Source organism: Tenrec ecaudatus, chromosome 11 (genome assembly GCF_050624435.1).
Source record: "Tenrec ecaudatus isolate mTenEca1 chromosome 11, mTenEca1.hap1, whole genome shotgun sequence".
NCBI lineage: Eukaryota > Metazoa > Chordata > Mammalia > Afrosoricida > Tenrecidae > Tenrec > Tenrec ecaudatus.
This window is the reverse complement of record NC_134540.1, coordinates 93,016,705-93,042,502: the sequence shown is the minus strand read 5'-3', so window position 1 is coordinate 93,042,502 and position 25,798 is coordinate 93,016,705. Positions and strand designations below refer to the sequence as shown.

The 25,798-nt window shown below is 36.8% G+C and overlaps 1 protein-coding gene across 1 annotated transcript in view; it reads left to right on the top strand.

Annotated features, from left to right (window-relative positions):
* The window catches only part of MYO16 (myosin XVI), a 599,120-nt gene that overhangs the window by 166,172 nt on the left and 407,150 nt on the right, over window positions 1–25,798 (top strand). The window contains exons 9-11 of the mRNA XM_075562598.1: window positions 5,239–5,389; window positions 9,205–9,315; window positions 18,635–18,700. Coding sequence (XP_075418713.1) covers window positions 5,239–5,389; window positions 9,205–9,315; window positions 18,635–18,700 — 328 coding nt within the window. The remainder of the gene's footprint in view (window positions 1–5,238; window positions 5,390–9,204; window positions 9,316–18,634; window positions 18,701–25,798) is intronic.

Genomic DNA, 25,798 nt, shown 5'->3' with positions numbered 1-25,798 from the left:
TGTTCATCACAGTGTTATAGATATATTTTATTTCAAAAGAAAAAGAGCAAACTGAAGCAATATTGTTCCCTAGAAGTGGAAAATATACTGTCTTATTAAGGGAATGTTTTGCATTTCCTCATAGAAAACATTTGCATGATTAGTTAATATGCTGCCATTCATTCTGGTTGTTTTATTTAGATTAATTTTCACCTATACAAATAAGGGTACATTTACCTAACTACTTGAATTGTTAGTAATAGATCTTAGATTATATGGCCTATGATATAATTGAGTAAATGATATTTAAAGATACAGGTGCAAAAATATATGAAAAAGAAGCATCTTTTAGGAATCAGACTGCAGGATCCAATACAGACTTGTATGACATCAAGTCTAACTGCTGTGTTGTGCAAAGAGGAAGGGGCGACCAGGATTTTTGAAGACTATGGAAGGTCAAGTAACAACCAATTTAGGGTAAAACCTGCATTAAAATCAAGTTCTTTTAATATTATACCAATGTTCTCTCAAGTCACAGATGCCACATGCCTGCTGTGAACTCTCATTGGATTTGAAATATAAAATAAGTAGATCAGCTGTATTATCTGGCCTTTTATTTTGATTTTTTTCTTTAAGAAATCATTTACAATGGATAATCGTGTGCATTTCATTGAGCATCATCCTAGTTTTCCTTGACATGTCTACCTACTTCTTTGTTAATTGTTTTATATTCAAAGGATAGCTATTCACAGAACTTCTTGTTCAATTGAAGAGAGGCGACTGATTTATGAAGAAAGATAAATAAAGGAAATATTGTGTTAGATATGAAAATTCAGACACCTGGGCTGAGACATGACAAGCTCAACTCTCAGCTCCACTACTTCCTAGCTGGATCTTTACACTCATCTTGAGGACAGTAATAATCACTGTGCATTATGTATAGTGTAAAAATTCTAAACATAACCTAAAGAGCAAATAACCTATACTGGCATCTCCTAAATGCTACATAGCTATTCAAATGTGTTGCAAATGGCTGACCACAACAGCTATTTTCAAGTTTGTAAATGGGGATGGCATAGTGGCTTACTGATTGGGTTGCTAACCAGAATGTCAGCAGTTCGAACCCTCAGTCACTCCAAGGCAGAAAGAGAAGTCAAGAGAAGAGTTCAGTCTCGGAAATCCTCAGGGACAGTTCTATTCTGTCCTAGAGCATCGCGTTGAGTCAGAATTGACACTACGGTGATGAGATAGAGGACGTCAAAGAATCCCTGGGTAATAGAAAGAGTTAACTTGCCAGTTGTGAAAGGCTGGTTGTTTGAACCCACCCCAAGGGTTCTCAGAAGAAAGGCCTAAGAATCTTCTTTGCCCCAAAACTAGTCATTGAACATCCTGTGGGCACAATTCGACTCAGACATAAAGGATGGCCGGAGTCAAAATCTACCCAAACACTCCCGGTTAATATCACAGAAGCATTAGCCTTCATTCATTTATAAAGGTTGAAGAAAGGTGAATATGCATTACCACACATGCAGATCCTTCTAAGGTTGCTTACAGAACAAATAGGGCATTGTTGCAAGTTATGAATACCTTTTACTTGGGTCGTTTATACAGATCTGAATATGATGTTTTAAGATAAGCATTATTCAGATACTCTTCTCCCCTTTTTTGCAAAACCATCTCATTGGGAGCTAATATAGATCATATTATTCTATAGTTCAAACACATCAAGCAGTATTGAACAATTGCTAACAAAATCAATTTCAAAACATTCTCTTCCTTCTTGAACTCCTTGACATAACTCCCTTTTTTGTACCCCCTCCACCAACACTGTCACCCCCAGAAGTTAATAGCCATTCTTATTGGGAGAAACAAGCTGGGTTCTTCATATTCTTCCTCATTGTATCAGATTGTATGATGTTTGCAAGGAGACTTCATGTATACATTTTTCATCATATGCATTTTCCATGGGTTTCTGAAAATCCCTCTTCTACTTAGTTTTAACCCTTACCGGTAATCCCAGAAGGTGGGGGGCCTGACTTGTTTGGTGCTTGTATACACATGTTTGATCATCTTAAAGATCTGCTTGTCCCTGAGTGGGTGCTTATTCTGTAGTGCTGCATACATTCGATATGTAGGCATCCACTGCCTCTCCAGGAGTTTCCATAATATGTTATGACTGCCACACTAATGTTTTACCATAGTCAACAAAATACAGGTAAGTATCTTTCTGGTATTTGCTTTCAGCAAACTCCTAGAGCCTATTTTTTCACTATTGGCTTCAGTGTAGTTTGTACTTCTTTCAATAGCAATAGTCCTTGGTGATATGCTACCTAGAGAAATAATGGACCATTGTATTTAAGTGGACTTTCTTGGCACGGCTCTTCGAGCCATAGTCTTTGCAGCTCCTTCCAAGTGATTGGGTGAGACCATGCAAATAGGGTGCAGGAAACCTATCAACTCCCACTTTGTCTGCTTGTCAGGGATTAGTGTTTAGTGCAATGTATTCTGGAGATGCTCTTTCAATGTAGATGCTATATTCTTAAGGGCTATTCTTTCCCTATCACAAACTTGTTTTTATTTTCTTGAGCTTCAACTTGAACTCGCATAGGCACAATTGATCTCTCCTTCATTGCTTTTAACAGATGGAGTAGATTTTATTCAATGTAATTTGTACAGTGAAATCCATATGTATACTCACAGTATATGCTGTTGAAAAGGGTATTTCCAATGAATAGGCCACTGGTTTTACAAATTTTTCTCCTAAGATCCTCTCATAATATCATTAAAGCCATATATTCCAACTAATTCTTTTTCCTTTGTTTAGAACTTTCCCATTCTGAATGCAAATAGATGCATCATGATTGCATACTTGATCGATCTCAGACTGCAGAAGTTGATTAAAAACTCAGTCTTTATCTTTGGAATGAGGGCTTCTTGCATAAGAATGCCTAGTCATGCTAACGACCCATTTTTGGAGGTTTCTCTCTATCACTGATGGTGTTGCACTTCAGGATAGATTCTGTAATGCTCACTTTGGCAATGAATGCAACGCTATTTGTCTTCAGTTTTTCGCTCTGAACATAACAGTCCATGGAATTGATTCACAATGGACCACACTCGTCCTTCTCACGTCCCTAATATGTGAGATATTGATCTTGAAACATTTATTTCATTCTTATAGCATCCGATTTTGCTGTATTTATACTTTGTACATTCCACATTGAAATTACTAATGGATATTTTCCACTTCGTTTTTCTTTTGAATCATGCTCTGTTAGAGCTGAATAAAAATTCTGGAGGCTTTGAATCGACCTTGTTCTAGGTTCACCTTTAGTCTTATAGTAGACTCTAGTTTGAGGATGTAGCTCTGCTCCACTTGTACTTTGAGTGACTTCCAAATAGATTTGCTTACCTTCCAGCACGGCATCAGAAAGTTTTGCCTTTATTCTTAAGGTTTTCAGTGACCTTTTTTTCCCCCCCACACAGAAATAAATCAGCAGGTTCTTCTTCCAATTCTGTCTTAGTCTGGAAGCTCTGCTGAAATTTTCCCACTACAAGTGATATTGCTTACATTCGAAATACCAAGGATAGAGCTTCTGGCATCACAGCAACAAGCAAACCAGCACAGTATGACACACTGACACACTAGTGGTGAAAACAGAGTATTACTCACTCACCCATGGCCGTCTGATCCATTCTGACTCATGTTGACCCTTTAGGACAGAGCAGAACTACTCTCCCCCACCCCCACCCCTGCCCATTTTTGTTTGTTTGGGGGGCTGTAAATCTTGACAGGAGCAGGAAAACAAGCAAACACCTCAGCTGGTAAATTCAAACTGCTAATCTTGTTATTAGCAGTGTAACATGTAACCCAGCATGCCACTAGGATCCCTTAAACACAGTATAGTACACCTGAAAGTTGAATAGTATTTGGAGATGGAAAAGAATGGGCCATGGATGTATACAGAGACATTAGCACCAGGCACAAGAGGTGACCTGCACCGGTGCCATTCAAATGATGCTTGGACAGACTAGCTGTGGCAAAGTCAACCACTGCCAGTGAACAGAGGAGCAAGACTTGGGAAGCGTAACTCACTTCAAAGGCACCAAAGGACCTTGGGGATGTAAAAAATGTTTCATTTTCTTGAAATTCTATGCAATATTTGCTAATTTACTGTGTATGTTTGTTAAAACTCAATGAACTGTATAGCTACATACAAAGGGTGAATTTTGCTTTATAAGATTATATCTAAGTAATCCTGAATGTTTCAAAAGATAAAATTAAGTTCACTGAGCTCTGATTAAGATTGTATGTTAGAGGGAAAACAAGGGAAAACGAGCTGATTCCAGGAACCCAAGTGGAAGGCGAATTTGGAGAATGACGAGGGCAACGAATTTATAAGGGTGCTTTACTCAATTGATGTATGTATGGATTGTGATAAGAGTTGTATGAGCCCCAATAAAAAGATTTATTAAATTTTTTTAAAGATAGTATGTTTGTAGACGGCGTGAAATTATTTTGATTATAGTTGTTCTATTTGAATTCACGTGTATGAATTGCTCTTGTACTTAATGTGTATGAGGGCATTTAGGAAAATACAAGTTTAAATAGTATTATAATAACTACGCTATGGCAAATCCGACATTTATATAGTGTTTGCTTTCATAACCATAACAAAATAATGGACTTTGGTATGTCTTATATAGAGAAGAGGAAGAATGAAAATTTCACAATGTATTTTACCTGTTTATAAGTAATAAAATGAATTTTGTTTGTAATATTATGGTCCTTAACCATGTCATTCCTATTTAGTGTTTATATTAGTACATTATAAACTTTATGTGCTTTTTACGACAATTTAAATATTGTATGAATAATGTTAGTTAATTATTTAATTTTGCCTTTTATTACTTGTCAGCAGTCCATTTTCCCAATTAAATATCTTGCTTAGTTCAGCGTTGCCTTTCAATCTTAGTTTTAAAATTGCTTATTGATTTTTCTATTACAAAGTAAATATGCATTCCTAAACATTTTCTTTTACAGTTCAAACGAACATTTTCCTTTTAATGGTAACATGGAAGGCAATTTAGAGCTAATAGAAAAGTTTACAGAGTTTGCAATGATTTTACCCTGTGGCTTAGAGAAAAAGTTTATCTGAATAAATATAACCTTCATAGCCAGGCTGTGCTATGCAGCTTTTTTTATTGATGTGGCAACATCAAAATAAGATTAACTAAAGTATTGATTATTTCCCATAGAAATCCACTGGTATTACCGATTGCCAAGCAAGACAGTTTGTTGGAAAAGGACATTATGTTCAAAGATGCAACAAAGGGTTTATGTAAGCAACAGTCTCAGGACAGCGCCCCTGCAAACACCATGTGGAAGAGCTCTGAGGAGCCAGAGCAGGTAAGTCCGAACTGCTGTAGCTCCACCTGCTGTTTCTTTTAGCGTCTTGTTTCCAAATCAATTGCTTCTTTTAAAAATGCTCACTAATGTTAAGCCCCCAAAAGGATTAATGAATGCCTGGGTTAATATTTTGTTAACAGTACCTATAAATAAATAGTTTTCACATTGTACTGATCGTTAAGAAATATACTGTGTTTTAGAGGGATTTGAGCTTGACCTTATATACCAGGCATGCAAGTTCAGTCCGTAATTTAACTTCTGAATGTTTCAGATGAGACATTAGGAGCCATTCCGATAGCCTGTTATATGCTTTCATTTCTCCTTTCCATCAAATCTCTAAACAACTTAGATTTAACAAGAAGAAGGTTAAACCAGTCACCCAGAGTCATTTATCCTTATGAGTAACTATGATGTTGCCGTGTGTGTGTGTGTGTGTGTGTGTGTGTGTGTTCCAGTGACCATGTCACAGGAGATTACGTATCATTAGGGTGAGTGATACACTGGAGATTATATTAATTAATGTACTATTCTCTTTGTCACAGGTATAAACACATATGTTTTATGTTTTTAAATGATGGCATAGTTTGTATCCTTGTAACGATCATTTCGCCATTTAAATAATTTTGAATATTTAAAAAAATCTTTTTATTGGGCTCATACAACTCATATCACAATCCATACATACATCAATTTTGAATATTTAAAAGATATTTTAGCCAAAGTAGCTTTCCCAAACTAATTTTAATTGAATAATACCTTTCATTACTTAAAAGTAACTAAAACCAATAGCAAAATATTCAAAATGCTTTTAAATTGTATCTTCCAATTAAGTGTTCATCCTTCCCCTCTTCCCTTCGTATCAGTCTTATTGACTTTTTTTAAACCAGTCCATGAGTTTCTGGTCATATGATTTGTACACCTGTACATCTGACTATTAATTTTCCAGTTACTCTTTGAGAAATGCTGTGTAATTCTTATCGTTCAGTAGAGGAAAAAGGATTGTGGATGACACAGTGGTTATGCACTCCCTTGCTAACTGAAAGGTCAGCAGTTCAAAGCCAGCAGCCACTCTGTGGGAGAAAGGTGTGGAAGTTTGTTACCATAAAGAAGACCTACAGGATTGGAAACCTTATGGGGCAATTTTACTCAGTTGTATAAGGTCACACAATAAAGAATTATTGCATATCATTCATTATCAAAAGGAACTTTGTGAAATCAATCATTATCAAGAAAGATATGGCAAAATCAATCATGAAATACAATGCTGTCTGTGATAGGATTATAGATATCAGCCTACAAGGAAATTCAAGCAATACAACTATTACTCAAATTTATGCTCCAACCACTAAAACTAATTATGAATAAATTGAATGATTCTTTAGTTCAATTCAATTCTTCAGTCAGAAATTGACCAAACATTCAATCAAGCTGCATTGCTAGTTAATGGCGATTGGAATGCAAAAGTTGGAAACAAAGTAGAAAGAGTGTTTGGAAAATATGGACTTGGTGAGATAAATGAATCTAGAGATGGTATGATATAATTTTGCAAGACCAAAACCTTGTTCATAGCAAATATCCTTTTTCTCAACAATACAAAGGGTTTCTTCCAGAAGTAGTGCACAGAAATCGAATTGACAACATCTGTCAGAATAAAGCATAGAGAAGCTGGATGATCTGAAGCGAATGTGGAATGACTATGGAACAGACCCTCAACTGCTCAGATGTAAGTTCAGATTAAATCTGAAGAAAATTAAAACAAGTTCACAAGAGCCAAAATACCGCCTTGAATCCACTCCACCTGAATTTCAAGAATATTCAAGAATAGATTTGAGACATTGAGCACTAATGACAAAAATTTGAGCTGTGGGAGGACATCATTCATGATAAGGACATGTAAATGACATGAGAGAAAGAAAAGATCAAAGTAGATGCCAGGCGAAAACCTGAAACTTGCTCTTAATAGTAGAGTAGCAAAAATAATTGAAAGGAAGGATGAAGTCACAGAGCTGAACAAAAAAAATTCATGATTTGTTGTTGTTGTTCAGCTCCGAGACTTCATCCTTTCTTGAGTGGATTTTGACTCAAGGCAGAGAATGCCAGAAAGATGTTTCTTTGGGTTTTGTTGACTCTGCTAAGGAATTCAGTGGTGCAGATAAGAACAAACTATGAGTAAATTTGAGAAAAATGAGAATTCCAGAAAACTTATTTGTGTCTTGCTAAACTTATACACGGATCAAGAAACAGTTGTGTGAACAGAACAAGGAAATACTGCATTATTTTAAATAAGGAGAAGCAGCTTTAAGGCGGTATCCCTTCACCATACTTATTCAGTCAGTATGCTGAGCAAATCATCAGAGAAGCTGGTTTACATGAAGAAGAATGTGGCATCGGGACTGGAGGAAGGCTTAACAATCTGCTATACAGATGACGCTTGCTTGCTAAAAGTGATGAGAACTTGAAGCAGTGACTGATGAAGGTCAAGGACTGCAGCCTTCAGTATGGATTACAACTCAGTGTCAAGAAGACCAGAATTGTTACAACTGGACCGATAGATAATATCATGATCAGTGGAGAAATGATCGAAGTAGTCCAGCATTTTGTCTTGCTGGGATTCACAATCCATGCTCATAGGAATAGCTTCAAGAGGTCAAATGATGTGCTGCATTAGAAAAATCTGTTGTACAGACCTCCTAGAGGATTGTACAGCAAAGATGTTACTTTGAGGACCAAGGTGCCCTTGACTCAAGCCATGGCTTTTTCAGTTGCCTCATATGCATGTGATTCTGGAAAACTGAATAAGGAAGATCGAGGAAGCGTTGGTGTATTAGAACGGTGGGGCTCAAGACAAATGTTGAAAGTGCCATGGACTGCTAAATGGACACACTGGCGGAAGTGTGGCCAGAGTTTTCCTTAGAGGTGAGCATGGCACAGCATCATTTTACAACTTGGAGTATATTGTCAGGAGAGACCAATCCTTGGAGAAGGACATCAAGCTTGGTAAAGTGGAGAGGCAGCAAAAAAGAGGAAGTCCCTCTAGGAGATGAATTTGCACAGTGGCTGCAACAATGGGCTCAGGCTTCGTAGTGATAGTGAGGCTGGTGCAGGATAGGGCAGGGTTTGTCCTTGGGCATAGGATTGCTATAGGCAACTAACAATGGCGACATTCGGCAGCACTTTGGGTGGTTAGTCACAGGGTCAGCTACTGGAAATAATCTTCAAAGTAACACAGGACAAACCCCAAACTACATAAATTAAAGATCTACACTACTTTTAATACCATCAGGTCTCATCCCTTGTGACCAAGCTGTATTGCATCCACATTGCTCTTTACTGTGCCAGCAATGGGAATAGAAGACATTCTGTTTAACCTTCAGAAGCACTACAGATTTTTAGTTTTCTTCTTGCCACTTTACAAAGGATGCAGTACATAGCAGACTTTTAAAAATTGTGAATGTGGAAGTATTCAGTGTGCTGAAGTATTCAGCCTGCTTAAGTGATCTTGATAAAACTGGCTTTGAGTGACGCACTATAATATTCAGGATTTGTGTGTGTGTGTGTTTGTGTGTGTGTGTGTGTGCGCACGCGCGTGTATGGAGTATACTCACAGAAGAGAAATTCTAATCAGAGTACAGTTCTCTGTGGGATGTTGACTATTTTCCATTTAAGCATACCATTTCATCTTTTAATAACAGAGTTTTAGACTCATATGGTCTTTAAATTTTAACAAGTAATTGAAAATGGAACATCAAACCGTGAGAAACAATGTTTTTGATTGGATAGCAATTAGAATGGTTCATACTTATTTGCCCCCCCAGGTCAAGCTAATGCCTCCTGCCCCCAATGATGACCTAGCAACGCTCAGCGAGCTAAATGATAGCAGCCTGCTTTATGAAATTCAGAAGCGCTTTGGGAACAATCAGATATACGTGAGTGCCTTTGAAATTGCCTTTTGCATTGCTTTTATCTTGCTGCCTATTTTTGTCATCCTTCACTGCTGCAAATACCACAAGTAAAGGGCTCAACAGGGGTGCTGACTCTGGCTAAAGGTGGAGTTCTGAGCATTTACCTTCATTTTTTCTGGTTCGTTTATAAGGTGAATTCAGGAAAGATCCAAATTTCAGAGTTGTTAAGTACAATGCTTCCATGGGGTAAATCTGAGTACTCATCAGTACTAAAAGTCCTATGTCATGACTTCTATGGAAGAAGATCTTGCTAGAATGAGTAACATCTGCAAACCATCACGAACGTTTGTCTCATGTAATCTAGCTGGCTATAACTTGCAAAGGAACTTCCAGAGGAGGAGTTGACTGTTCATTGCCTCTTTATTTGCAGAAGAAGAGATCCTTCCTCCAAATTAACAGTGAATGTCTGCAAAGGGAGACAAAGGACAGTGTAAGAGATGAAATAATAACAACAATGTATAATTGATCGAGGATTGTTGAGGGTGGGAGAGTGAGAGAGGAAGGGAAAAGAAAAGGAGCTGATACCAAGGGCACAAGTAGAAAATGTTTTGGAAATGATGAAGGTAAATTATGTACAAATATGCTTGGTATAATTGATGTATGGAATGTAATAAGAGCTCTAAGAGCCCTCAATAAAAATAATTTAAAATTAAATTAGACAGTTTTAAATAGAGAATTTATATATGCATCTCTGATAAGAGGACTAAAAAATGCACTTTCAGTGATAAACTCAGTATGGAAAATCAATTTGCTCTGATTTGCTCTTCTTTTACATGTTTGACCAGTACTGGTAAACTAGAAATGACGTAGGCATCTTTTATGTCTCTCTCTCTCTCTCTTTCTCTCTCTCTGTCTCTGTCTCTGTCTTTGTCACTCCCTCCCTTCCTCCCTCTTTATCTTCCTTCCATTCTGATTTGGCTGTATTCCACAGAGAGCAGTTCATCAGAATGTCTGTTGAAGAATATGATTATGCACATTCTGTTATTCTTTTTTTTAATAACATTCATTTTTTCTTGAGTCTGCTGAGGAATTGACTAAGTAATTTTCATGTAAATATGTAGTCTGACATTTCCCTACAAGTAATAATTTGTCAAATGCTGATTATCCTATGAAAATGCAATACAGCATCGCAATGCTTAGATAAATTGCCCACCACTGTAAATACACTTAAAATTAAATACTTCTATCAAACTAAATGGACTTGATTCATTGGTATAGAGTGGTGAAACTTGATTACTTAAGTCTTTATTACCTTCCTATTACTTTGTAAAATCATTTCGTTTTACTCTATTGGCTTTCTCAGCATTGTGCTAATACTTTTAACCTGCTCTTTTGCATTTTTTAATACTGTAGACAACTGCTTAAAATGCTTTATTATTTTGCTTTGCTTTTCAAAATTCTTTACCTTCTAAATAGTCATTGAATCGATTTCTCTCCATGTGAATGAGCTCGGCCCTCATCAAAAACACCGCCATGTTTTCACGGCTCTTCTTTAGCCGCACCCCCCTGCCCAGGGAGAACTCCCTCCCGTCCAGCCCACTCCTCACAGCGAAATAGAACACGTTTTACAGAGTAGAAATGTAGTGTTAGTCCTCCCAGTCTCTAAACTCTCTATGACTTACCCCTTTTCATGGAAATAAGGCTGCAATCCTTTCTAAAATATACAATCTAGGTTGAAACGCCTTATGAATTGAAAGCTGAACAGTGAAATTTATATAAAATTTAATATATCATTACCTTCCTCCTTGCATCAAGAACTTTTAAAGTCCGTTTTTTTTGTTCTATAAAGTTCTGCTTCATAAATGCCCAACTAAGATCATGTAGCAACTTAAGTAAACTTTTCCAGACCTTTGAGATTAATGAAATCATTATAGCCCAGACTTGTTAAACACACTTATCACAGTTGGTGATTATACACCTCATTGTTGGTTAATTAATGCACAGAAATTAAATTAGTAAATATTGCCAACTAACCTGATAATAGAAATCAGGAATCAGATTTCTCCACACAGAAAGAGCCTTCAGAGTGCTTTTTTGCTCGATTCCATTTCTCTCTGTGCATATTCAGGATTGACATGCCATTCTTTGTTAATAGTCATGTAAAATAGACATGGACTTCTGAAGAAAGCATGGTTTCCTCCCTCCTTTCTGGAATATCAGGGAAGAAGATTTGACAGTCATTTGTTAAAGAGAGTGTTCGAAATCACAGTATCTGAATTTAATTTTAATGGTTAAATTAAGCAAGTTAAACATCATCAAGCGATAGAGAATGCTTCTCAAAATGTAGTCTGTGGTTCTCTTATAGGGGAAAGAGACCCCAAATTCAGTTGGGCAGGGTTTGCACAGCTACCAATACCGCTTGCAGTTTCAAACACACCATCTACTCTGTTTAGAAAAATAATGCCATCTGCACATTCCCATAACTATTTAAAGCCTTGAAAGTACTTTCGATACTATATGAATCAGAATTCACTCAAAGGCAGTGGGTTTAGTTAGTTGGGGTTGGCAGGGCATTTTTGTTTAACAGTTTTATTGGCATATACTTCACCTATTATCAATTTGATGGTTTAAATATACTAAAAAGAGTAGTGCATTCACCACCACAAATCGAATTTTCTTTTTTGTTGTACTCTTTAGTCATAAACATGTATATGTATATAAGAGAGAACTTTATAGAGAGGGTAATTGTACATTAGGAAGGCATTCCAACCCAGTCCAGTCCAAGCCCATAAGTCCAATATTAGCCCATATGTCCAATACCAAGCTATAAAGTCCCCTTCTGACACACAAAATGCATGCAATGATGCTGAGTGCAAGATGATCACAGGCCAGTGGGTAGAAAGTTTTTGGATCCAGTGGTGGTTTAAGCATCTCAGCAGTGGCAGGGGTCTCCATGTGGCTTCTCCAGCACCCAGGGCTGCATCACAGTAAGTCCATGTGGCTTCTCCTCCGGGATAATTCTTACAGTCAGCTTTGTTAGTAGAGTGTCTCCAAAGGAGTGAGCAGACAGAGAATATCTCCAGCCTCCAAGGTGGAAATACTAGAGTTTTCCCAGAATCCTCAAGGGAAGGCCAGGCCCACAGAGAGGCCTCATTGGTTGTGATCCAATGGAGAGACTAGACTCCACCCCTTCACTCTTAATCCTCTCAAGTCCCAAATTGACACCAGATTGTATAACTACCACACCCTGCCATGATCCTAAGAATCTATTAATCCAGTTACTATTTCTACAGATTGACCTATCCTGGATTTCATATGAAGAAACACATACTGAAAAACAAAACATCAACGGTTAATGAAATTAAACTGAGAAAAGCTGTCATCTAAAAGAAAACAGAACTAAAAAAAACTAGAATAAATTTAAACTAATTATAGCGAAATTCACTGCCACCCAGTCAATTCCATTTCATAGTGATACCATATTATGGGAAGAACAGTTCTTGTGGTTTTCCAAGACTGTAAGTCTTTACAGGAATAGAAAGCCCTCCTTTTTCCCTTCAGTGAGTCAAAGGGGAGAACGTTAGCCATCATGGTGCTCAAAGGATTCAAAAAAGGCCAGATAAATAATAGAGCATGAAAGACAAAGGGTATTCATTACAAGATCATGATTGGCACCAGAGTGCTCCATCCCAGTTTCAGGCTTGTCTCCAGAAGAGGGAACGGTCCTCTGACTAGGACCATTCCATATTAGAAAAGCATACAATATTGTTTCAAGGCTCTTCAAGTACATTGTTCAGGTGGTATTCATGACTCGTGACAGTGCAACCATGGTATCCCAATTTCTATAATGGGCACACTCAGACAAGTTCCTGGGGGCTCCTCCACAGGTTGGTCCAAGGAGTCAGCAAAAACAATCTGTTTGAAGGCACAGGCTTCCACATTACCAGTCAATGGTGAGAAGCAACTCAATGGAGACTTGAGTATGTGGTGAAACTCAAAATAGATTTAGGGCTTCCACTTATAAATCAGATCCTTCCACAAGCCTAGTGTTCAGGATTTAAGCTCTAATATAGTTGCAATACTTGAACTTTTTGTTACCTGTCTGAATTAAGAAGCATTTAGAGCATTTTATAGCAATTTAATCATTTCTTTCCGTCTGTTGAAGCTACTACAAATGGAGGCTTGCATTTTGTGTGGCATTATTTTTTAATGTCAGGGTTCTATTCATTTAAAATGAGTTGTTCTTTCTCCACAAAATAAATAAAAAGTATTTTTTATAAAGCCTCATAACCAAGCCTCCTGCTGTAGAGTTGATTCCTGCTCGTAAAGACCGGATTGGGTAGAGCAGATTTGCCCCATAAGGTTTCCATGACTGAAATCTCACAGAAACTGACATCCTCATCTTTCTCCCGCAAAGGGCCTGGTGAATTTGAACCGGCAACGTTTTTATGCAGCTGAGCTCATTATCCACTGTACCACCAAAGATTCTAAAAGTCTAGTAAACCAAACCAACTACCATCAAGTCCATTTTGACTTTGAGTGACCCTAGAACAGGGTTACAGAGACTACAGATCATTACAGGAAGAAATAACTTCATCTAATAGAAGTTTAAAAAAAATCTCACTGCTATTAAATTGATGCCAACTCATAGCGACCCTATAGGACAAGGGAGAACTGTTTCTGTGGGTTTCTGAGACTCTAACTCTCTAGGGGAGTAGAAAGCCCCATATTCCTCCCCTAATCAAAGCAGAAATGCTAGAATATCCAAATTCTATCACCTGACTGCCATGCCTAGCTTCTAAACATCTCCTCTTGTAGTCCAGGCAACTTCGAATTGTAATAGCAACTTCAAATTTTAGGGTCTAAAGCTAATGAACTTGTGAAGAATATTTGTTCTCCATCTGATTTACCTATTCATCTCAATACCATTTCCTTTAAGTTCTATGTATACTTGACACCCACTGTTTCTTCCTGGGCCCCAGTCATTAGATCCTATTTCATTACTACAGCCTCACCTACCTTGACGTAAGTGTATCTGCTTCTCTTCACCTTTGCCTTCAGTGTATTCTCAAGATAGGAGCTGCAGTAATTCGGTTAAAATGTACAGTGTATCACAGTATTTCTCTTCTCGGGCATTTCTGTTGCATCTAGTTTTCATTTTAATATAACCCAAAGCATGATAACAACCTATGGGCTTGGATTCGCTGTCCTGCTACAGAGAATTTGACCTCATGTGCTCTAGCTCCTCACTCGTCTTATTCCTGTGGCCGTGCTGGCCTCCCTGCTATCCTTACACACAGCAATCCTATTTCTCGCCACACCTGAATACCTGCACCCGAGAGATGTCCAGTGCTTCCTCGCTTTCAGACCTCCTTCACTTCAAATTCTTTACTCAGCCAGGCCTTGCCCATCAGCCCAATTACAATAGAATGAAGGCACTGCCTACCTTCCTACCCTGTTTAATTTTTCTCCATGAATTTTTCACGAACAGATTTTAATATTTAATCATTTAACGTCTCCATTCTCTCTCTTCTCCCTTATACACACATGCAATTACCACTTCCATAAGAGCAGGGAGTTTTGTTTGGTTCACTGCTGCCCACCGCGGGTAGTACGTACTTGGTGGATGATGAGTGAATGGCCTCTGTGAGCAATGTTTTGTGTGTCCAAGGATCAGATTGTTTAACAAATCAGACTGCAGAAAGAAAAAACTAAAATGACAAGTTAAACCATTTGTTTAGCTGAAACATTTTATCTTGACTCTATTACAATAGAGAAAATTAACATTTATTTATCAAGGAAAATCAACTGAGGCTAAATTCAGCATTACTAATTTCCAAGATAAAATACTTCTGGTAAATGCATTATTTGATCTCTGAAGTTTGATTTGTTCAACAATATGGTCTCCGAAAAAAAAATTGAAATAATTTCTCTACTAATATACAGAGCCTAATTTGTCCATCTGGTTGGGGAGTTCCATTACAGTTGGTAGTAGTAAGTAATTCTCAAGTCTCCAAACAGGAAAAAAAATTGCAGGTTATGAGATTCGGGATTGGGAAGAAATGTACAGAAATAAAAACCTCACATTCCCCGAACAGTTCCAGCAGATAGTAACAGGGAGAACAGAATATGTAATCAGATTCCTTTATGGATAAACATGTAGGCAGTTTTCCCTTTATAAACACACCAGTGGGATTTGAGAAGCACAAAGAAAAACACCCAAAACAAATAAAGGCATTCTAGTAGCATCTGGTTAGCCAAGACCATTCCCAAACATTTTCAACTGGCACAAAGCAAACCCAAGAAACTAAACATTGCATGACAACTACGAGGCTACAGCTTGGTTCATCTTAGCCACTTGCTAACATTTTATATTCTTTGCTGGAAGCACTGATGGTATGATGCTTAAGCACTTGGCATTTAACCAAAAAGTTGGTGGTTCCAAGGCCCCCTCTCCCCCCCTAGCTTGCTGCTCCATGGGAGAAATGGAGAGCAGTTCACAGCTATAAAGACTGGACCCTTGGAAATTTAATGAGGTAGCGCTACTCTGACCTGAGGGTTATTGTGAGTGACAGCTATGGATTTGGAAGATTCTCCTCAGGGTTGTCCCTTTGCATGTAACAACCATCACTTGTACACAGGGTCGCCATGTCTAAAAATAGACTAGATGACACCTTAGAACAATAGCTATAAACATTCTCTGGATGTAGTTTGCATTGTATTCTAATAGTGTTTTTAGATGAAGAAAAATTGTGTTACAAAGTTGCTTAGAGAATATTTTGAGTCAATTTTAAGTAATCATGGTTTTAGTCATGAAAATATTCTTCAGTATTTTCGTCTTTGAAGTTAGATTGTTTCAACTTTCATATATAGGATATGTGACCCATGGGGAAATAATTTTGTATGGTACAAGATCAATGGCTTATCTCACATAGATTGTCATGTTTTATTACAAAGAAAACAATGTCCCCATTGCTTTGAAATGATCCCCTGTCACTGCGAGTGGGGATTCACTGTGGGTTTTCTTCTTCTCTCCTAAATCCATACCCACTGGATAATATCTATTCCTACAATGTGATTTATGCTGTGTTAGTTTGTTGATTTATGCTGTCTGGAAGTAAATAATGAAATGTCTTCATTATTACAGCTATTAACTTTATTCTTGAAAATTGTTTTGTTTAATGCATACTCTTGGATTTTAATATATATGTTTTAAAGTCAATTTATGAATTTCAATCAATAAGACCTTGGATCTATACATCAATTGGGAATGATTGATATTTATATAATATTTGATTTTCATGTAATGCTATCTTTCCTTTGATTGTCTCTCATTTCTTTCAGGAACAATTTTTGTTTTTTGAGAAGACATCTTTTGATAGATTTATCGTCAGGCTTCCGTATATTTTGTTGTTAATTATAATAAATGACATCCAAACTTCATTCCTAATGCTTTGTGGATAAGATAAAGAGACACAATTTTGACTTTTTAATATTTGCCTTTATCCACATATGTAATAGTAATATATCTGGAGATTCTTTTGGACTGTGCTCACATATTATCAGATAATGCAAATGATGGTCTTTTCATTTCACCTTTTCCAATCCATATGCTTGTGACTTTATTCCGTCGCATCATCTCCCGGAGCAGGACTGTCAATAAAAACATGACTGGAGATGGCAATAAAAGGCATCCCTTAACACGTGGTAGGACACACTTGCCATCTCAGGGAGGAGGTTTCATCGTATTTAATCATTAATCTAGTTGTTTGTAGTAGATATGTTTTATAAGATTAAGAAAGGTCTACTTGACTCACAGGGGCTGCTCTACCCTGCCCTGGAGGGTCACTATGAGTCAGCATTGATTTGATGGCCGTGGCAGTGATGCCCCAGGGGGTTGATTGATGATGTTCTCTATTTCAAAATAACAGTGATGTCTCTAAGGTAAATTAGAGACTTATATAAACCCTAGCTGGATGATTATGATCTTTATGAGTTCCATTTCATTCTTGATGAATTCTGATTTTCCTAGATTTATACTTCCTACACTCCAAGCTTTAATTGTGAATTGATGTTTGCACCTGTTTCTTCTCGCTTTTTAATTGTAATGCCCCATCAGCAGATGAAGGTCCATTTGTCCTCTCAGGTCATCATGATCTATTCTGCTTTGAGGATGCAGTTCTTCCTCAGTCGTATTTTGTGGCTTCCAAATCTGAGGGGCTCATCATCTTGCTTTATCTCCGACAATGTTCTCCTGCTCTTTTGAGCTTTTCAGTGGCTGACAATGTGTCCATGCTCTCCACTAGGCTTTCAATGGCTAATTTCTCTGAGTTCGACAGCCTATTCCTTCTGCATGACCTGTTTGTAGTCTGGAAGTTCTACTGAGACTTGTTTCCTTGGGTGACCCAGCTGCTACTTGAAGACCGGTGCCTCAGCTTCCAGCATCGCAGCAACAAACAAAGCTCTAACACACAGAGAAACACAAGTGGTGGAGATATCAGTCCAGTTGACAATATGCGTCTTTAATTAGAATATTTATTCTGTGAACTGTTACAGCCTCCGGAACTCGTACAGGCATTCCTCGCCTGTCTTATGGGATTGCTGTGTTGGCATCAGCACAATGGCAGTTCGTTTCTTGGAGGTTTATTTTGGATGTAATTAATGGTGCACTCGCATCTATAATTTTTTCATTTGCTCATTATACTTTTGGTTTCTCCTTTCTTGCTTCTTTAAAATTATGAATATACATTTTTGATTTTCATACATTTAAATGATGTATATCTTGATTCTGATAGGAGCGCCTCGTGGTGCTTTGAAGTTAGCGTTGGATTACTAACCACAAGTATGGCGGTTCAAACCTGCCCTCTGTACTGTGGGAGCGAATGGTGCTGTCGGTTCCTTTAAAGAATGACAGCTTCTGAAACATACACAGGGTCCCTATTGGTCAGAATCAGTTTGGTGGCAGTGAGTTTGGATTGTTTGTGTTGTTGTTTTGGGTATTATTACTGTTATTATTCTAAGCACATTTATTTCTTCCTACATCAAATTTAATACTGTTGCTATTTTTTATTACTAGATTTTTCACAAAATTCTTTACGATCAGATATCCTTAGAAACCAACCATTTCCTTTGTTTTATGATCTGTGAGACAAAGATTAATAGTTATATTTCATTTGAAATGGGATATCTATTCCTTTAGTAATAAACATTTAAAACTATTTGCAGAATCTAAACATGTGATTCACCCTTGTTCTCTTACATAATAATTTAAATATATATACGTTTGAATACTGAAGGTGTTGCTGATAGAGTTCGTGAATGTGTTGTATCTTTTACTCGACAGACTTTCATTGGGGACATCCTTTTGCTTGTCAATCCATTCAAGGAGCTTCCAATTTATTCTTCCATGGTGAGTATGAAATTCAGAGTATTCCAGAATAATGTAAAGTTACATTCATTAAGCATACTAAATTGTTTTAAATGACTGTGTAGAAATAAAACCAAATTAGAAATGATATTATAAAGTTGAAAAATTAAATTGAATTGTTGAATGATGGAATTAGTCGTTTTTTTTAAGGCAATTGAAAATTAAATCTATATAATCAAAGGCTTCCTCTGCACTATTTTGTGCAGTTCTTATATGCTTGTAGTAGACAGAAATTTAAATACTTTCATTGCAATTATCTATCTTTATGCATTTTTGATGAATTTAAGTTTAGTTGTTTGGAGTCCTTATATGAAAATCATGACTTGTTGCTGTGATGTGAGAGCCATGAGAAAAAAGAAGGGGCATTCTTGCATGTGTACATGTCCCCATACAACTTGTCATTTTCATTATAAAGCATCTATAACAAAAAGAATTCAATTTTGGAAAATCATTTCAGTTAACTGTATGTACTGTGAGACCTAGTTATGCTAGAAGGAGCACATTTTCCTAGGAGCTCTCCATTTGTGTGTAATTCAGAGTTAGAGTTCCATTATGAAGTGGAATCCCTAACAGGGAACAAGAATATGATAAACAGCAAGGTGAGTGGACATGTGCTACAGAAGCAATGACATGCTATGGGGAAGGGAGGAAGGGAAAGAGAGAGATTACTCAGAATCGATAAAAATGCTCACAAAAATTCCTCACACAAGCAAGATAATGCCCCCTAAACAACGCATCTTCCCTTTTTCTTACCGAAATGCTACCCCCCCCCATATTCGCTTGTTGTTTTAAAATGGTGTCGAAACTTTTTCATTCATCACATTTTAGAAAAGGTCACTGTGTTAGTCTGGGCAAACTAGGGAAACAAATCCACAGAAACTCATATGTATATAAGAGAGAGTAAGAAAGCATCCCCACCCAGTGCTGTCCAAGCCCTTAAGTCCAACATTAGCCCATATGTCCGACACCAATCTACAAAGTCCTCCTCCATCTCACAAAATACACGCAATGACACTGACTGCAGGTGGAAAGCCAAATGAATGAGTGTGTCACCATCTCAGTGCTGGCAGGGGTCTCCACACAGCTGCTCCTGCACCCAGGGCTGCATCAGGGTAGTTCCATGTGGGTTCTCCTCAGGGATGTCTTGCAGGAAGTGAATCTTGGGATCATCAAAGAGCAAGAGACCTGAGAAGTAGAAAGGCAAGGCTCACTGAGCTTTTTATCTCTCCGCCCTTCAATTAACCCCATTTGTGTTAATCCGCCAGGTTGGCACAATAATCTTAACCCTCACAGTGGCAGAATGGGAGAGTAGGACAAGGAGAGTTACCAATAGCTATTCATGAGTAATATCAGATGACTAAAGTTAGCCCTCTCTGTGTTTATTCACACAGCATTGTCTGTCACTTTGCTGTTGAGCCATAACTTTTTTGTATATGTTTAGTAAAAGTATGACATATATTATAAAGTATATAAATCTCAAATGTTCTGCTATATTACTTTCTCCACAATAAGGACAATCTGGAAACCTCAGTGCATATAAAAATAGAATATTGGTAGCATCAGACATGTCTCCTTGTTCATCTCAGTCACTACATGCCTGAGCAGATGTCAGCACCCTTCTGGCTGTGATTGCTATTTACACATATGAATCTATTGGGGTGGAGTCTTAGAGCATGTGGTCTTTTACGCTTGTATGTTTTCCCTCTTCATATGGATAGGTCATCTATCTGTATTTCATGCGTAACAGTACAGTGTTATACATTTAAAAACAAACTAATAACCTTGTATGAATGAATATATGACTAGAGGATTAGTTATTGGAAATGTCACTTCTGTCTCGTTTGGAGATAGGTGATCACTGCTAAGCATTCTGTAATCATTCAGATGGCACATACACTTCTGCCGTCTAGATACCTAAGAGTGGTTTGGGCGCTAAACCTGGATCGTCTCCTTATATGAATGTTTATCTGAAACTTTTTTCCTTCACCTTCAATTAAAAAAAATATTTTAATTTCTTCTTAAGACCTAGGCCAAAGGTTACTTTCCTTCAGAACATTGAAAATACTCCGACTTCAATTGTCTTTCCAGACTATCAGTCATACATACGTCTAAGCAAAGCTCCCCTGAGGCTAATTTGTGTGTGCTATCGGTCTTTTCTTCTCATCATTCTGTGTTTCAATTTGTTTTCTCCATGTTAGCTGCATGTGTGCTTGTTTATTTGTGTTTTGCAGTGTGTGGTTAATTTAGGTATGGCTTCCTTTGTATGCTCATTTTTAAAGAAAACTCCATGAGAAACCCATATTTTATTTTCTCTGTGCTTTATAAAAATTGGAAAGCTCTCAAAAAATTTATTTTCAAATATATTAATTTCTGAAGTTACTTGTATCTAGCTCCTACTCCCCCCCTTGTTTTTCCTACCTTTCTTTTAGAAAGTATAAATAAAATATACTTTCCTAAAGTATAAATAATATCACAGCTCACTATTTTCTGTTGGTTATTAATTTTTATTGTTTTATTTATTTATTGTTTTGTTGTGTTGGTTAAACTTTCATTGTTTTATATACACAGATAAAAATTATTCCCCAAATTACAAATGCTTTATAATTTTATTTTTTAGTTCTCATTTTAAAAAATTTTACACTCTTTAAGGTTTCCATTCTCTGGTTAAATTTCCATTTCTTCATTTATTTTCTGAACAAAGTAATATCTGTTATTTTAAAGTCTATATATATATATTTTATTTTAAAATCCCTATTTATACAAATATGTTCATACACACACATACATAAAAACTGAACCTTTTTCTAAAGTCTAGTTTGTACCAATTACTTTTCTATATTGTGTGTATGTGTATTAATGCTCCTAGAAAATATTAGTTGACTATTACCCTCTGTATGAAATATTGTGAATGCCTAGCTGATGTTATACTCTTACAAAGATTTAATTATTTTCCATTATGGGCAGATAATTATAGGTAATTCATGCTGATTCAGTCAAAGTTTATTCATTTGCACTTATTTATAAAGCATATTTTATAGGGTTGATTAGAAATTGGGGTCTTAATTATCTGAGAAAATTATCTCAAGGAACAACTAGTTTTTATTGAGTTTTCTTTAGTTTGTTTTCTTGAGGCACTCAAATTTGTTTCACCCGAGCACCGATCACTGAGCATGCTGTCTTAAAGTGTGCTTTTGGAGACATGCAGTTGTTCGCCATGAGTACTTTGAGTTCTACTCAGCAACATGGCATGATTCTGTGAGAATAATTTATAAGAAATATCTCTCTTGGCTAGCCGTTATTTAATTTTTCCCCCTTAAATCTTAGATGTGTTAGTTAGTTTCTGCAGCTCCTCAAATAGATACTTGATTGGGTTTTACTCCAGCCTGCTTTATGGTGACCATTGTGATGAAACTTGCTTGCTTTGAGCTGGTTTTCCATGGGCATACGATAACACATGCATATCTAATTGTTTACACTGGGCCAACGGTGCCTAGTGGGTTACACATCAGGCTACCCCCCACAGCCACAGTCTGAAACCACAGCTGCCACTACAGGGCAAGATGGGGATTCCACTCCTGTAACGATTCACTGTCTCAGAAACCGCAGTGGCAGTTCTGCTTGTCCTAAAGGGTCATGGTATTTGGAATTGACTTTATGGGCCTCTGTTTTGTTTGTTTGTTTGTTCCCAAATCAAGGTGTTGACAGGGATCTTTCCTTCTGAAGGCTCTAAGGGAGAATTCCTTCCTTTGTTCCCAGCTATCTTGGGGAGGGGGGTGGGGTAGTACTTGTTGGCATTTTTCTTGCTTATGGATGCACCACTCCAGGCTCCTCCTCTACCGTCATATCCCTTTCTCTGCTATGTTTCTATGTTTTCAAATATCCCTCTATGTTCTCATATATGAGGGCAGATGACATTGGGTTTGGTTAACACCTATTACACAAAGAAGACCCTTCAGTAGTACAAACAGTTCATCCTCAACTACTGACCTAAGGGTAGGTGGTTGAAACTTGCCTGGTGGTACCATGGGAGAAAGGCCTGGCCCACTTACAGCCAAGCCAAGCATATATAGAAGGCTACTTTGTAAAGCGTGGTTTCCACGAGTCATTATTTACCCAAAAGAAAGACATTTGGCTTGGTTTCCTATCCCTGTATGATCTCATCTTGAGGCCCTTTACTTAATTCAATCTGCAAATACCTATTTCCAAATAAGTTAAACTTTATGGATAATTAGGTTTCAGATATTGAAATATATTTGGGGGGATGAGTACACTACTATATTTTAACCCACTATAGGTCCAGATAATTATTTGTCATAAAATACCTAAGTTTCCTATAGGATAATATGCCCATTACCAAATAATATTGTGTGACTCTTTCAGAGAAAGAAAATATGATATTTAAACACTTATTAGTATATAGTTCTTGGCTTCTGTTTATAACGACAAAGTTGATGAATTTAATAAGATTCTGCTAAGATAAGTCAGATTGGAATAATTGAATGAAAATGATTGAATGAATAAATATAACTGAAAAAATGTAAATATAAAAAAACTAACCTCTAAAAACTTTTACTTTTCTAGAAGTCAAAATCTAAGAATTACTTAAAATAAAATAATTATGTTACATTTTTTACTATATTTCATAAAGGAATATTTTGTGGTTTGTTTCTTGAGTTGTCCCAATATTATGACAGTTTTATGGCTTCAAATAATATATAATACTCACAGTTATTTCAGAAATATTTGTTAGTGGATATAAGAAGAGATATTAAGAGATTTATTTCTTTGTTAATGTAAGACTAAAAGATAATGCATTGTCAATTCTGGTTGAATGGTTCATTAAAATTAAAATGGGTTATACAGAATGTAAACTATCTATTAAATTTTACATCAAGCATTTCAAATTGACACTGGCATGGAAAATAAGTCCAGGTAGCACAAGTGTTGGGCAACTCATCAGAAAGGGTCAACTGTTTGAAGCCCTTGGCTGCTAGGGGGAGAAGGATGAGCAGTCGTCTTCCTTCAAGATTACCAACCACCTTGGAATTTGCTGCAGATGTTCTCTTCCGTCCTAAAGGACGGTCCTGACTTGGAATTTACTCACAGCAGAAGATTTTGTTTTGTCTGGATTTGGCTTATAAGGAAAAAATAAATAAAAAGGAAATTATACAAGGGACTTTAAAAAGTTTGCAATAAAACCCCTTCATTTTTAAATTTCAGTTTTTCACAAATTCTTTGAAGCCCCCTTGTATTAAGGAAAAGTGTATACTGATACAAACCCTCACAAAAACACCTTCTCCTTCTTTCCTTTTTTTCACCTCCTCTTTCTAAAAGTTAAAATGAAACTTAGTGTCAAGGGCTTTTGGAATTCACATTCATTAGCAAAGCCAAATAATTTATACTTCCCTTGTATACATGTAATAAGCCATAATGATAGCTACTGGGTAGATACAAAGACTTAATTTTAATAATAAATTGGTAGGTATTCTCTGTAGCAATATTACTACGTAACGACAATATCATCTACTAGTATACTGAATTACAGTACCACATTGATCTATGGAAAACAAAACAGATTTCCCTTTACTTTGGAGTTACTTTGTGCTATGGTTAGAGATCCCTAGTGGCATAGTTACAATGCATTTGACTGATAACTGTCGGGTCTGTGGTTCAACACCACTGGCTACACTGTGGGAGAAAGAGGCGGCTTTCTACTTCCATGAAGAGTTAGTTTCAGAAACCCACAGGGGCAGGTCTAATTTGTCCTACAGAGTTGCTGTGAGTTGGATTTGACTTAATCGTTTGGGGTTTTAGATTATAATTGTATGTAGGTGACTATTATTAAATTGCCACTGTGGATACATTTATACAAACAGTTTAATTTTTCCCCCTATCCTGATTAGTTTATTAAAAAATAATGCATTGTTTTAAGCATGGTCACAGTTATAACGAAGACGCTAGGGCTCCTGAGTGTCACGAGGAGGAGACCAAATCAAAATGACAATGCACGCGCAGCATCGTATCTTTTATTTGGGACAGCTGTATTGTATGCAATCCATGGGTAATCGTCATTTGTTACTTCTAGCTAGTCATTAATCACGAAGGTAAAGCACATTTTGTGACACATTGTATTTTGAGACTAATGCAAACACATGACTGTCAGTAGCGCCAGCCATTAAAGTGGTCGCTGCTACGGGCGATTTTAACGTGATTGTACTGAACAGGCACTAAAGAGAAGAGCCATTTAGCAGGCACCATAAGCAGACAGTTCTACATCAAATCAAGCTTTCAGGAAACAGTGCTAATTATTGTTCTGCCCATTTATGTTGAAGACAAATAGCATAAGTCAGCTACAGTTCATACCAGGTATGGAGAAAGAGAAAATTCCAAAGTAGCCAGATCTTTCTAAATTGGCTATATAAAATAAAAAAGTCTTAAAGACAAAAAGAAGCATGCTTTATCAAAACAACAAATATTTTTGTGTATATAGAGAGAATGCTAAGTAAAATAGTTGATTTGTGGAAAAAAAATAGTTGATTTGTACTTGGGTCTACATGATATTTTCTAGAGAAAATATACAAAAACTTCAAATAGTGACTTAAATTATAATCACATTTGATTAAAATAGCTATAAAGAGGGACACCCTATTTATTGACAGGTTAAAAAAATATTGCATTGAGAGGAAATGCATTTGTGTCAAATGTTATAAATGAGTGAGATTTCAGAAAAAAGAAAATGGAATACGTTAGGGGCAGGAGAATGGGTGAGAACCCTTCTGTGATGAGGAAAACATCTAAGGCCTTTTAGAGTAATGAACAGGCCAATTTAGTAAAAGATAAATCACTTTAAATGATGAATAGTTTAACTCTGATGTGGGCCAAGGTTATAAAAACTAAATTGGAGTATCTGTGTTTTATTTTGCAGAAAATAAAAACTATTGAAATGAGAAATCTGTCGTAAATATTGCTTAAAAGCCTGTACGTTATGATCAATTTCAGCCAAAGACATAAAGGCTAGAAGACTAATTGGGGGTGCTAAAATCCAAGAGTAAGATTGCCTGTGCCCAACAAAAGGAACAA